The 13,149-nt window shown below is 40.5% G+C and overlaps 1 protein-coding gene and 1 long non-coding RNA gene across 6 annotated transcripts in view; one reads left to right on the top strand and one right to left on the bottom strand.

Moving 5' to 3' along the window:
* Positions 1-13,149, bottom strand: part of FNDC3A (fibronectin type III domain containing 3A) — a 116,634-nt gene that overhangs the window by 3,105 nt on the left and 100,380 nt on the right. For all 5 annotated transcript variants that reach the window (XM_035323023.1, XM_035323017.1, XM_035323038.1 and 2 more), the window contains 6 exons: positions 12,185-12,298; positions 9,598-9,747; positions 9,219-9,502; positions 7,039-7,248; positions 5,953-6,119; positions 5,220-5,347 (listed from right to left, as the gene is read on the bottom strand). In XM_035323023.1, the coding sequence (XP_035178914.1) occupies positions 5,220-5,347; positions 5,953-6,119; positions 7,039-7,248; positions 9,219-9,502; positions 9,598-9,747; positions 12,185-12,298 (1,053 nt within the window). The remainder of the gene's footprint in view (positions 1-5,219; positions 5,348-5,952; positions 6,120-7,038; positions 7,249-9,218; positions 9,503-9,597; positions 9,748-12,184; positions 12,299-13,149) is intronic.
* Positions 1-13,149, top strand: part of LOC118165267 — a 30,585-nt gene that overhangs the window by 569 nt on the left and 16,867 nt on the right. The window lies entirely within an intron of this gene.

Here is a 13,149-nt window from a genome sequence, read left to right as displayed (position 1 = left end):
CACAAGTGTAAACTGCCAACAATTCAATGAAAGAAGCAGGAAATCTGTTCTGATTTTGTTGCGTGAGGACTTATTGCTGCGCCTGTGGCTACTTGTGGCCTCAGCCCTCCGACAGGCTGGCAGCTGAGCATTACTGGAATCTCTAGCTGGGGATTCTTGGGAGAACCTTTTCTTATCTCAATAAACTGCTAGCACAGAGACAGGACAGGTCACTGGAAGTGTGGCTTCAAGTTTTTGCTAATTTATGTAGTATATTTGGCAGTGAGCAATGAGACCACAGATACACATCCTACTCTGAACCGAAGTTGGCCAGCATTGTGGTGGATAACAAAAAAGGCTTTGAGAATGCTAACTGCAAGAGGAGGACTAAAGAACACATTGGTCTGTTTCTTGAGGAGGTTGTTCACTTCAAAATAGGGATGAACATACAGCAACGTCATTTAATGCCTTCTTTGCCTCTTTAACACCCATGATGGGCCCCGAGACCTCTGGAGCCTCTGGTTTGGAGGACTGTGACTTGGGGAGCGGTAAACTCCCAGCTGATGCTGAACCTGTATGGGATTTGCTGCTCCAACTGAACGTCCACAGCCTATGGGCCTGATAGGATTCATTCAGGGTACTGGAAGAGTTGGCTGATGTTATTGTGAGACATCTCTCAGGTATTTATCAAGGGCTGCGGGAATCTGGAGAGGCCCCAGCTGACTGGAAGCTAGCAAATGTTGTTCCAATTTTCAAGACAGGCAAGAAAGAGGACCCTGCTAATCACAGGCTTCTCAGTCTCACTTTGGCATCTGGTAAAAATTATGGAGATTATTCTGGGAGTGACTGAAAAACACCTGAAAGACAATGCATGCATCAGTCAGAGCCAACATGGGTTAATGAGCAAAAAGTCCTGCCTTACTAACTTCCTATCATTTTATAACAAGGTTACCCACCTAGTGGATGGACTGGAAGCAGTGGATTTTTTTTATTTTTTTTTCTATTTTTGCAAAGTTTTTGACACTTTCTCTTACTGTACCCTTCTGGACAAACTGTCCAGTACACAGCTGCCCACATACACAATACCAGGGGCAAACAACTGGCTGACAGGTTGGGCTCAAAAAGTTGTAGTAAATGGGGGTAACATCAGGCTGGTGGCCAGCCACTGGTGGGGTTCCCAGGGCTCTATTTTGGGGCCAGTTCTCTTCAATGTTTTCAGGAATGACCTGGATACAGGAATGACCTGGACACAGGAGCTGAATGCACACTAGGCAAGTTTGTGGATGATATGAAATTGGGAGGAGTTGCTGATTCCCTTGAGAGCAGAGAGGCCCTACAGAGGGAGATTAATAGATTACAGTATTGGCAATCAGCAACCATGTGAAATTTAACAACAGCAAATACTGGATTCTGCACCTGGGATGGTGTAATCCTGGACGTACACACAGGTGAGAGGACAAGTGGCTGGAGTGCAGCCCTGCAGAGAGGCCTTTGGGGTTTTTGGTTGATGTTGACTCATATTGAGCTTACCAATGTGCCCTGGCAGCAAAAAGGGCCAGGCATATCCTGGGGTGCATTAAGCACAGCACAGCTAACCGGTCAAAAGAAGTTGCACTCAACTATACTCCGCACTGGTGCAGCCTCACCTCAAGTACTGTGTACAGTGCTGGGCTCCACAATGTAAGATGGATCTAAAATATTAGAACGTGTCCAAAGGAGGGCAAAGATGGTGACAGGACTAGAGGGTATCACTCACAAGAACTGTAATCAATGATCCTTGTAGGTCCCTTCCAACTCAGGATACTCTATGATTCTATGATATTTGTTTTGGAAGAATACAATAATAAGATATTTTAGCTTCTCTTTTCTTAGAGAAGAGAGGGGTAACCTCATTGCTGTCTACAACTTCCTCGTGAGGGGGAGCAGAGAGGGAGGTGCTGATCTCTTCTCTCTGGTGATTGGTGACAGGATGTGAGGGAAGGGCTTAAAGATGTGTCAGGAGAAGTTCCGATGGAATATTAAGGAAAAAGTTCTCACTGAGAGGGTGGTTGGGCACTGAACAGGCTCTCCAGGGAAGTGGTCGCGGCCCCAAGCCTGCCGGTGTTGAAGAAGCATTTGGACAATGCTCTTAGATAGATGGCTTAACTCTTACGTTGCCCTCTACGGAGTTGGACTCTGATCCACACGGGTCCCTTCCAATTCAAGATATTCTAATGAATCTCTGTTTTACTCTAGCTACAGCTACGCCAGCTGGCATGGGTTACTATCCTCAGCACATTGTCTCCCCTGTTTTACCTCAAGTTACCTCTCGGCAGGGGTGTTAGAACTAGATGACCTTTAAGATCCCCTCAACTCAAACCATTCTATAATTCTATGACTGTGTATCATTCTGTTCTAATTCTACCTCAAATTTGTTTGCTGCGGTATTTATGTGTTTGTTTCATAACTCTTTTAAGAGTCTGATTGATGTATACAGCTCAAATAGTGGATTGTTAATGCATTTTGTCTGAAACACGTAGGGAGCAACGACACAGGGAACTCAGCTCCCTGATCGGGGAGGAGAAGAGAGTTAAATTTTTGCAGGGAGATGGTAGTAAGTAGCATAAAATAGATGTCCCTCCATGAGGCAGATTAGCTTTTGTCCATGTCAAAGAAAATTCTCACCACCACGTTTAAGTACCTTAAGGGCTGTTTGAACGGTGTTTACTTCTTGACTGCTTCAATATAAATTTCTGCAAACTACTCTTCTCATCTTACTGCAATGTACTGTGCTAACCTCTTCTGGAGAGGCAAAAGGAATCATACACCTCATTCTATTTTCTTATTTCCAGACTTCAACTGTAACCTTTATTTACTTGTCCAGCTCATTTGCCAAAGCACTGCGCTAATCAAAGCACGACTTGAATCCACCTCTAGAAGCAAGTTCACTGACTGCACCCTACGTACATACTTAACATTGCATTTGCAATTTCAGAGTTACAGTAAGGAGTATTTACATGGTAACATAACAAACACCGTGGATTACAGGTCAGCTTACACTGAAAAATGTAATAAATAGAACATATACAGCAGTACACTAGAATCATATATTCCATCCATAGATGGAATCACTAGATTCTATCTAGGTTGGAAAAGACCTTCAAGATCATCAAGCCCAACTATCAACCTGACCTACCAAGTCTCATTACTAAACAACGTTCCCTTAGTACCACATCTCTCAAAAACCTCCAGGGCTGGGGACTCCACCACTTCCCTGGGCAGCCCGCTCCAATGCCTGACCACCCTTCTCTGTGAAGAAAATTTTCCTAATATCCAATCTAAACCTCTCCTGGCACAACTTTGGGACTGTCTCCTCACGTCCTATCGCTTGTCACCTGAGAGAAGAGACTGACACTCTCCTCACTTCAACCTCCTTTCAGGTAGTTGTAGAGAGTGGTAAGGTCTCCCTCAGCGTCCTCTTCCCCAGAAGTTATGATATATGAAAATATTAAGGCCTATAATCTACCAAAGCACAGGCAACACTTATTTAATATTGGCCTATAATAAAATTGTAACATATCAGAACTAATTGTGCTTCCTTTCTGGAAGGAAACCTGCTTGCTTAATAGTGTGAAACAGAATTTAGAAGCCTAATTCCATGTCAATTATCAGGCAGTTTATAAGGAAGCTAAATAAGCACTGCATAAACCCTTTTAAATGCAGACTAATTTGTAATTTGCTATTTCAAACTGCATCTTTGGATAATCAAAACTGAAATCAACACACACTCTCAATTGCTTGACCCTGGAAGTTACAGCATGCCCTACTAAAACGATCTGCTGGTAAGAAACTAATAACTGAGTTACACTCACCAAAAAAACAACAACAACAAGCATTTCTACACCTGAATGTTTACTCTGCATAACTAGCGGTCTTTCCTATCTGCAGTTCTCTATAGAGAAGTGTGATTTACAAAGTCAGACCTTTCAAAATATTGCTTAGCATCTTCAAAAGAGTTCTTAGTGCAATTATAACTTTTTTTTTTTTATAAGTCTCATTTCTGTACCATTTGCTGTTTTTTCTTTCTGCCAGTTCTTCCCATTAGCAGACAACTTCCTCCCCACTTGCAGTGTCAAGCTGTATTTAGCAAACATCAGTATTACCCAGAGAGGCTGCAACTTACTGCCATACTTATATTAGTCATATCTCTTTTGTGTGTGAGAACAGTTTTAGGAGACACTACCTTGTATTATTTACTAACAAAAAGCTATGTGGCAAGAGTTTGGTAGCAGGAGGGCTGCAGGGGTGGCCTCTGTGAGCAGAGCCCAGCAGCTGCCTCATGTCAGAGCAGAGCCAGCTCCAGATGGCTCCAAAGGGACCCGCTGCTGGCCAGAGCTGGGCCAGGGAGCGACACCGGGTGGGCCTCTGGGAGAGCAGACTGAAGACAGAAAAAAACAACAGGGCAGCAACTGGGAGGGAAGAGTGTGAACCAGCCCTGCAGACCCCAAAGTCAGTGCAGCAGGAGGTGCTCCAGGCAGGCAGCAGCAGTTCCCCTGCGGCCTGTGGAGAGGCCCCTGGTGGAGCAGGCTGTCCCCCTGCAGCCCATGGGTCCCACATGGAGCAGATCTCCACGCTGCAGCCCGTGGAGGAGCCCCCGGTGGAGCAGGTGGATGTGGCCTGGAGGAGGCTGCGGCCCATGGAGAGCCCCCGCAGGAGCAGGCCCTAGGCTGGAGCTGCAGCCCGTGGAGAGGAGCCCACGCAGAAGCAGGGGTCTGGGGGTGCCAGAATCCCATGGGAGGGGCCCCACATGGAGTAAGGGCAGAGAGTGAAGGAGCATCAGAGATGAAGCATCAGGGACTGACCACAGCCCCCATTCCCTGTTCCCCTGTGCTGCCTGGGGGGAGGAGATGAAAGAGGGTGGATGGGGGGAAGGATTTTTTATGTTGGTTTTAGTTTCTCACTGCTCTAGTCTGTTAGCGATAGGCAATAAATTATATTAATCTCCCAATGTTGAACCTGATTTGCCCGTGATGACAATTGGCAAGTGATCTTCCTGTCCTTATCTCCACCCTTGAACCCCTTCTGTTGTATTTTCTCCCTTTTTCCTTTGAGGAAGGGTTGTGAAAGTTCAACTATGGTAGAGTGCAGCTGCCCAGCAGGATAAAAACACTATACATGGTGACTAACACAATAATCTTAAATCTAAACTATTTATTGAAAACAGTATTGAAGACACATATAATAACTTAAATATAACCTACCTGTTTGAATTCTGAGTCTTTTCCCACCATGACCTGAAGGCAGTAAATAACTGGATCACCCTTCATGGGCTGCAGAACCTCCCATGTGATCTCACATGTGTGATCATTTATTCTCTCTATCCTTGGTGCTGAAGGAAGATCACAAAAGGAATAGCTAAGCTCCGTTTTTTGTCACTTAACATTACATTATCATGATTACTAAAAAAAAAAGTGCTGTTTTTTGTCTTAGAGAAACAGATTCATATTCAAATGTGTTATTCCAGTGTTTTCTGGAACAGACAAACACCACAATGGTCTCTTGCTAGTTTAAATAACCTCTGACAGAAAGCAAGTAAAAACTGGTCACCACAAATGTGTATCTCATGCAAGAAAATGAGCTGCTATGCTTAAAATTATTCTAAATGTGTCAGAGAGAATTTTGACCTCAAATTACTCCAACAGCCTGGTCACTCTCTCCTGGTAAGCAAGGATTCTAAGTATAAACCTTCTTATGTCAAAGTACGTATAAATCCCAAGTCCCTCATTTCTGGAGTTAATATTTTAGGCTTTAGGCAATTACATTAAAGGTGCATCATCTCACAGTCTCTACCTGCACTCTGAAAACAGCTTAGCATTCTACAGGTAACATAATTCCACCACCAAACGTCCATCTTTCGAATTCCCACCCCACTCCACCCACCTTCGAAATAAACCCAAAAACATTGAAAAAAAAAACCAAAACCCACATCTTTACCTTTCAAGGCAGCTGGAACAGATTTGGGAGTAGTGAAAATGTATTCTTGAGAAAGGGGACCTTCACCAGCTTCATTACATGCCTGAATACAAAATTTGTATGACGTTGACTCACTGAGTCTTTGTACTTTGTATGTATGACATGGTCCTCTGTATAAGGATACAAACCTAAAAATGGAAAGGGTGGTTTATAATAAATACAGGAAAGGACTTCTGAAGTAGACAGATTGTCTTGTCTTATAATTTATGTCCATCATTTCCCAGAACCTAATGAGAACCCCAAAAATATTTCAGACTTCAGCAGAATTCTGTGATTATAAAACAATGAGCTCATTTGCCAGTGTTAGGCTTTTGTTTCTTATGAATTTGAATAAAAATCTCTTTTTACCACAAAGTACTACAGACTGCCTCTTGGCAAAAACGATCCTAAGCACTTTCAGGCACCATTCTGTGCTTGAAATGAGAAAGGAGACAGTAGTTCTCACCCTCCCAATAAACTGTGTGTACTGCTTTCCTTTTGCCATCTACTCTCCCAACATCCTTAGCTTTTCAAAATTAGCCAGACTAGATTTTAGCTATTTACACTTTAGCAACTTTCCCTTACTACACTTGAACGGTCATGGGTCCAACCATCTCAGCTTACATCCTGATTTAACAAGAGAGAAAGGATCCCTTAAAATAATAATTTGTACTATATGATGGCTTTATTTTCTAGTGGAAATAACTGCATGTAAAGACAGCAGAGAAAGAATTCACTCCTTCCAATATCAAATATAGACTATTCACAAGACTGATTAGACTAAATACTATGACAAAATACTTAACAAAACAAAATGTAAGAAAAGAATATGCTGCTATGAAACATTTCATTAAACTCTTCATACTGAATGGTAAATAAAAAGCAATGAAGTTTTTAATCTTGTACTTTGCAGCACAGAACAGTAGAGCCCTCCAGCCTTGCCAGATGATAACAGCTCTTACCTCTCTTTCAAATTAAGCAAAGCATATGGAATTTTGCCCTGTAATACAATTTCCAAGCACCAGACGACAGTAATGCAGAGCAGATTAAGGTGATGCCAAAACCAACCTTCCATTCTTATCCTCCATTTGAAGGTGGTACTGAATGGAGTCGGTTAATGCTTTTGCAGTGCCCTCTCCCCACTTCAGCTTGAGAGTCTGAGAACTGTATGCAGCACACTCCAGGCGAGGTGGATCCGGGGGAAGAGGCTTTGTTTTCAGTTTAATGGTGTGGCTGAAAGGACCCGCTCCAAGACTGTTTAGGGCTTGAATTCGTATTCTAGTATTTGAAGAGAAAAAGAATAAATTAACTAGAAATTAGATCTTAGAAAGTAACTGCTTATTTCCACCATTTGCATTCGAGAGAGAATAATGGTACTGTACAGACGTTACTTTCCATGATGAAGAATTTTCTCAATATTATGCTCTGAAAAACTCTCATGAATATGCAGGAGTGTCGTTTTACTTGCCGCATTTTAAGGAACTGGATTGATTCAAAATAAAATATATTAGCATATTTGCATCACCCACATTAGGGCAAAGATACAAAAGCTCTATCAGCTACTTCAATAACGGTCCATCTTCCTGACCCTGCAAAGCCTTGTACCAAAATTTTTGATTGCTAGGAGCTACAGGATTTGTACTTCTCACCCTGGAGAGATGAGGGGAAGAAAAGAAAACCCACCCCCAAAATATGCAGATCCATAGCTTTGGCTATTATATCAGGTGAGTCTGAGGATGGTTACAGGAAAATGTTCAGGGCTTTTTAGAACAGAGCAGATTCATGTGAAAATAAAGGGATGGTGGGTGTACAGCTACCTCTCTTATAAAATGCTGTTTTCACTGGTAACATACCTCCAGGTGTCTGCAAACATAAGCCACCTTGGGTCTGCTTGGAAAGGGAGAGGGGTAATAAGAAGTCGAAGGACACATGGCTGAAGGGTTTGTAAACCTCGAGATTCTGAGATAATTTTTACTTTTTTTGGGGTACTCCATGGAAAACAATGCTACTCTACAAATCTCTCAGGTAGCCATAGGTAGTAAAGTGTTGTCTCACCTCATTTTTCAAAGGCTAAGGTTTGCATGTCTAGTATCAGGTAGTATCTAGGTAACTGGGAAAAAGTAATCACAGTAATTCTATTCTGAACCAATCAACCACACAATTTCAAAACACTGGGACAGAAATGTGTGTGTAGGTTGTAGATAAATATTTCTCTTTCACTATAGTAATATTTAACATTATATTAATTTATTATAGCACAGAACCAATATGCAATTGTTTATTTGCACAAAGAGATGACAGTCCAAGATGTATTCTGTAAGAGGACTTTTATGGGTAGAAGTACAGAAGTTCCTCTGTAATGGAAGCTTCTCATTTTTCATTTTGTTGACACTGAGAGCAACAGCTCTTCAATTTGCCAGCATTACTGTTAAGTAATCAGGAGGCACACAATAACATTTTAGTCTTTCATTCTGCATTAAAAAGACGTAAAAAATCTTTAACATTAAGGATTCATAATTACATCCCCAGATGATACCCTAATCACACTGAAATCAGTGTGAGCTTAAATTCTGAATTCAGCAAGATTGACGTTAGGTTTTAACACACAAGATGCGTGTTTCTGACAGGAACGTAGCATCGTTTCAGGCAGAATTATGGATTTCTACATTACTATCTTTCAGTATCTTACGTCAGATGTAAGGGATGATTTTGGTAACTGAAATTCTTCAATTAGATTTAAAATTGATTGATAGATTTTCAAACCAATGTTCTTTATGCTGACTGCCACTCAAATACATGGTATTTCTGCAGAAATGACATTGCAAGATATGATGAGCTGTTATTAGATCAGACAATCCAGTCAACAAAGACTGCACATGGTCCTTCCTTGGATGGGTTTTACCTTCACAAACAGATTAGAAGCCATCTATCTATAAAGGAACCTGTCCAAAAATGGTTATGGATCTGAACCTGTAACCTGAATTCAATTAAGCTGATGCATTAACAGATGCAACAAATCTACCACAATAACCAGATTAAAATAAAACATTCTTGAAAGAAAATAAAAACAACATAGCTCATCTTTTTATGAAAGTCATCATTACAAAGCTTCCTTTTGCTCCATGGTTAGGTACTAATGCTTCTCTGAGAGTAATGTGGAGAATGAAAAACTATACGGAAACAAACAAACAAAGAATCTGCTCTTGTGGGAGAAACGGTAGGCTTTCAAGTAGCTTTGCACAACATACCTGTAGGTTGTATCTGGCTGTAAGCCATCTATAAAATAGCTCAGAACCTTCCCAACAGTTATCGGTTGCTTATCTCCAAAGTCTATGCTGTAGCCAGTGATTTCAGATCCATGGTCGCAAGGTTTCTCCCAGCTTATAGCAAGGCATGTGGAAGGATAATAGTGTGGACTTTCCACTTCGTCTTCACTTAGTCCCCGAAGACAAGTCACAACTGCAGGTACAGATGCTGGAGTCATACATGCCACTACTTCACTGAAAGGGCCTGCACCCGCAACATTCACTGCCTGCAAATGCAAAGTAGGCCATGTTTTTACAGCAGGAGTGATCTCCGCTTCCACATTTCACTAACACGAGTTTTACATCAGTTTTACATTTTTACCTGAACCCTGCAATAGTATATAGTGGCAGGCGAAAGTCCTTTCATTTCACAGTTGAGCCCAGGCCCACAATAAGAGATCTGCATGCATCCTTCCACGCCGCCCCATTCCAGTCTGTATTCTGTTACATCAGCTCCGTTACTCACTGGAACCTTTAAAATGGACAAAAAAACTAGAAGTTAAATTCACCGCATCTGTATTTTTTTTTCTATAAATCAACAGGATTGTAGGTAAAGTTGTTGTTTTGTTTTTTAAACAACAGTGAGGAAGAAAGGTCTAAACTTCACAGGAATGTTACCATCTGATTTCCTTCCTCATTTTTAATTTAAGACAATACAAATAAATCAGACCACATTACCAGCCTTGAGTCATCTATACTTTAAAAACACTATTTATTATTGCTGACTAATGTATACAAAGCAATTGCGATTTTAAGTTGCGTTAATACAGACATCGTCTAGCACGCAGCATTTAGCTTAGAAACCTAAACAGTCGACGGCACGAGATGGTGGTCTTGAGAGAGTACAGTTCAAATCACATGCACCAGACATGTCAGGCTAAGACATGAGATTAGAGGAAGATATCAGTAGTCAATGAAGTAATAAAGAAAAAAAAAGCCAAAAACCACCCCCATATTAACAAAAAAAATCTTAGATCATGAAGAAAACTGAAAGAAAACAGTTGCTGTTTTGGGCTCAAGTATTCCAAGACAGCCATCTCACTGAGGTGCAAGACAAGGAATAAGTGCTCCAAAGCATGTCTTTTGCTTTCCCCTTCCTTTGAAAGAGGAATATTCCCTTACTTTCAGCACTGGGCTAGTTGAAAATAATCGACTCAATATAAACGACATTTCAAAGGATAACATTTGATGTGATTGACAGAGATTCCCCGTCCATTCTCTAATTCACAATGAGAAGCGTTTGGTCAGAGAACTGATGCAGCTGTAGATGGTTGTGCAATATGACAGTCAAGATGGAGATGTTTCTCAATGTTACCTCTATTGCTGTTGTAGCTGTAGTGGAGTTCACCCTACCAGAAATCAAGGAATCGAAGCCAATAAGTTCAGGGATGACAATAAACTGGATGAGAAGTGTTTGATATGCTGAAAGGTACAGCTATCAGAGCAATTTCAGCAAGCAGGATCTCATACAAACCTCACAAATTTCAACTAATGCAAAGGCAAATTTATAGTCCTGGACCTGGGACTGAACTATACTGAGGCTGAGGAGCAAGCTTACCAAAAAAGAACCTGGATGTCCTGGTATGCAAGCTGAATGTGAGTCAGCAATGCGTGCCTGATGAAGGCTAACTACATAGTGGCTGTATTAGCAGAAGAGCAGCAAGAAAGCTAAAAGGAGTAATGATTCCCCTTTGCTCAGCAGCTGTGAGGCTACATCTCCAGTACCGTGCCCTACCTTGGGCTCCCCAACACAAGACAGACTTTGCCATACTGGAAAAAGCCCAGTGGAGGGCCAACTGAAGGGGAGTGCAAAAAAAGATAAGGTTTATTTATATTAAGATGATTAGGCTAAGGAAAGATCTTGCTGTTAGGATCTTACTTAAATTACTTACTGGGAGGCTACAAAGAAGATGCTGCCAAATACTTCTTGAAGATATACAGTAACAGGACAACAAGCAACAGTCACATCTTGCACTAAAGCATATTTTGACTGGAAAAAAATCTACAGCAGAATAGTCTGCCCAGAGGCAGTTTTATGAACCTGCAGAATCTTCATCCTTGGAGATAAGCAAAATGTGACTGGACAAGGCTCTGAGAAACCTGAGCTAAATTTGAAGTAATCTCTGTCTTGAAAATACAGATGATATCCAGAGGTCCAGTCCTACATTAATTATTCTGCGATTCTATATAGTAAACATCTAAAATTGGTCAAATTAATCTTACCTTAACATTTCTTCAAAAGGGTTTGCCTTGTATACAATTAAGGAAAGCCCAGCAGGGCTTTGAGATGCCCAATAAGAAACACGAACAATAGTTCAATAGTTTAATCTTTTTTTTCAGTACAGTTCTGTAACTCAGGTGATTGACTCCGTCTCAAGCCATTGAAAAGCTGTGTTTAAACAGTATTTCCAGATAGAATCCTCCTTTTTACAAGCTTAATTTTTTATCTATAGCATTTTTTTTAATCAGCCATCTAAATACTATGGGTTTATAGGAAGTCTGTGAGGCTTTTGCTACATTACTACTGATGCAATTATATAAAATTAGATCAGCTTATAAAAACAACATATGTACAATAATCCATGGATGTATTCGCTCTGAGGAAACGTAACTACATTAAAGAAAAAAATTTAAGAAGAGCCTGCATCACTCAGAAATGTAGTGCAGCAGTTGTGGCAAAACTCTTAAACAAAAGAATAAAGTAAGATCTCAAGAATCCACAGACTGCTGTTTTACAACTATTGTGTAATGATATGATGAACTGCTTTAAAGCTTTACCTACCAAGTATTGCATAATCGGGTAAGCACGTTTAAAAATGTGACTGAAATAGTCTTAAGCTTTTGAAGTTGGACTTAAAAATGTAGAGGAGAATTATGTTAACACGGTACATATAACATTTCATTCTTACCTCCCAAGACACCTGGGCACATGCAGCAGATCTGCATGCCACTTGTGGGGGCTTGCACTGATCTGGTGGTCCAGGCGCTGTAATGATTTCACATTTTTCTGAATAAGGTCCAAACTATTAAAAAGAGAGTTGATATAACTAACTGGTAATAATAATATTACTGCTTGTTAAATAACAGTTTTCCATAGCACAAGCATGTAATAGCAGCCTGAAACTCTGTATTACTTGCTTATAAAACAAATCTTTGTGGACTGTGGATTTATTTCAGTATCTGACTATGCTCCAGAATAGCTGCAATGCTTGTTTCTATAGCAAATGCAATCAGAATAAATTTAGCACTTCAAACTCTCAGGCAAAAGGATTCAGAAGCATTTTCCTCTTCTTTTGAAGTTACATGTTTGCTACACCATAGCAAAACACTATTTGTAACTGCCTATTTGTATTTATCTAAAAGAAAAAGATTCCAAAAATGCTCCATCTATAAACTGCTCTTTGGGGGATTTAAAAATTAGGTCAGTGCTTTGAAGCCTTAAGCTGCAGACCTCTCCACAATGTCAGCTGGTGATGATAGCTTTTATGAAGCAAATGTTATCAAACAAATGGAAGCTGCCTTGCATTGTTTTTAAATCATGATTTTGGACACATCATGAAATAAAGCTTGTGCTACAGCAACAATTGATTTAAACACATTCAATACCTCAACAAGAGAAAATATCCTTCTGATAGAACACACACTCAAAAGTTAAACTAAACATTAAAAAACCCAACAGAAAATGCCAATTATGTTCTAGAACATGAACAGATATAAAGAACAATCCATTTACAGAGATGCATACAAAAAACAGCTTACTACCTTATTTCACATGAGAATATTCAAGTTGCAACAAAGCTTTGATAAAGCGCTTAGCATTTCCTAACCTTTTCACAAAGCTGTAATTCAGGTATAAGACATAATTAGCTGTTTT

The sequence above is a fragment of the Oxyura jamaicensis genome, chromosome 1 (assembly GCF_011077185.1).
Source record: "Oxyura jamaicensis isolate SHBP4307 breed ruddy duck chromosome 1, BPBGC_Ojam_1.0, whole genome shotgun sequence".
NCBI classification, from domain to species: Eukaryota; Metazoa; Chordata; class Aves; order Anseriformes; family Anatidae; genus Oxyura; species Oxyura jamaicensis.
The sequence above is the reverse complement of the archived record's forward strand: the minus strand, read 5'-3'. Positions and strand labels throughout refer to the sequence as shown.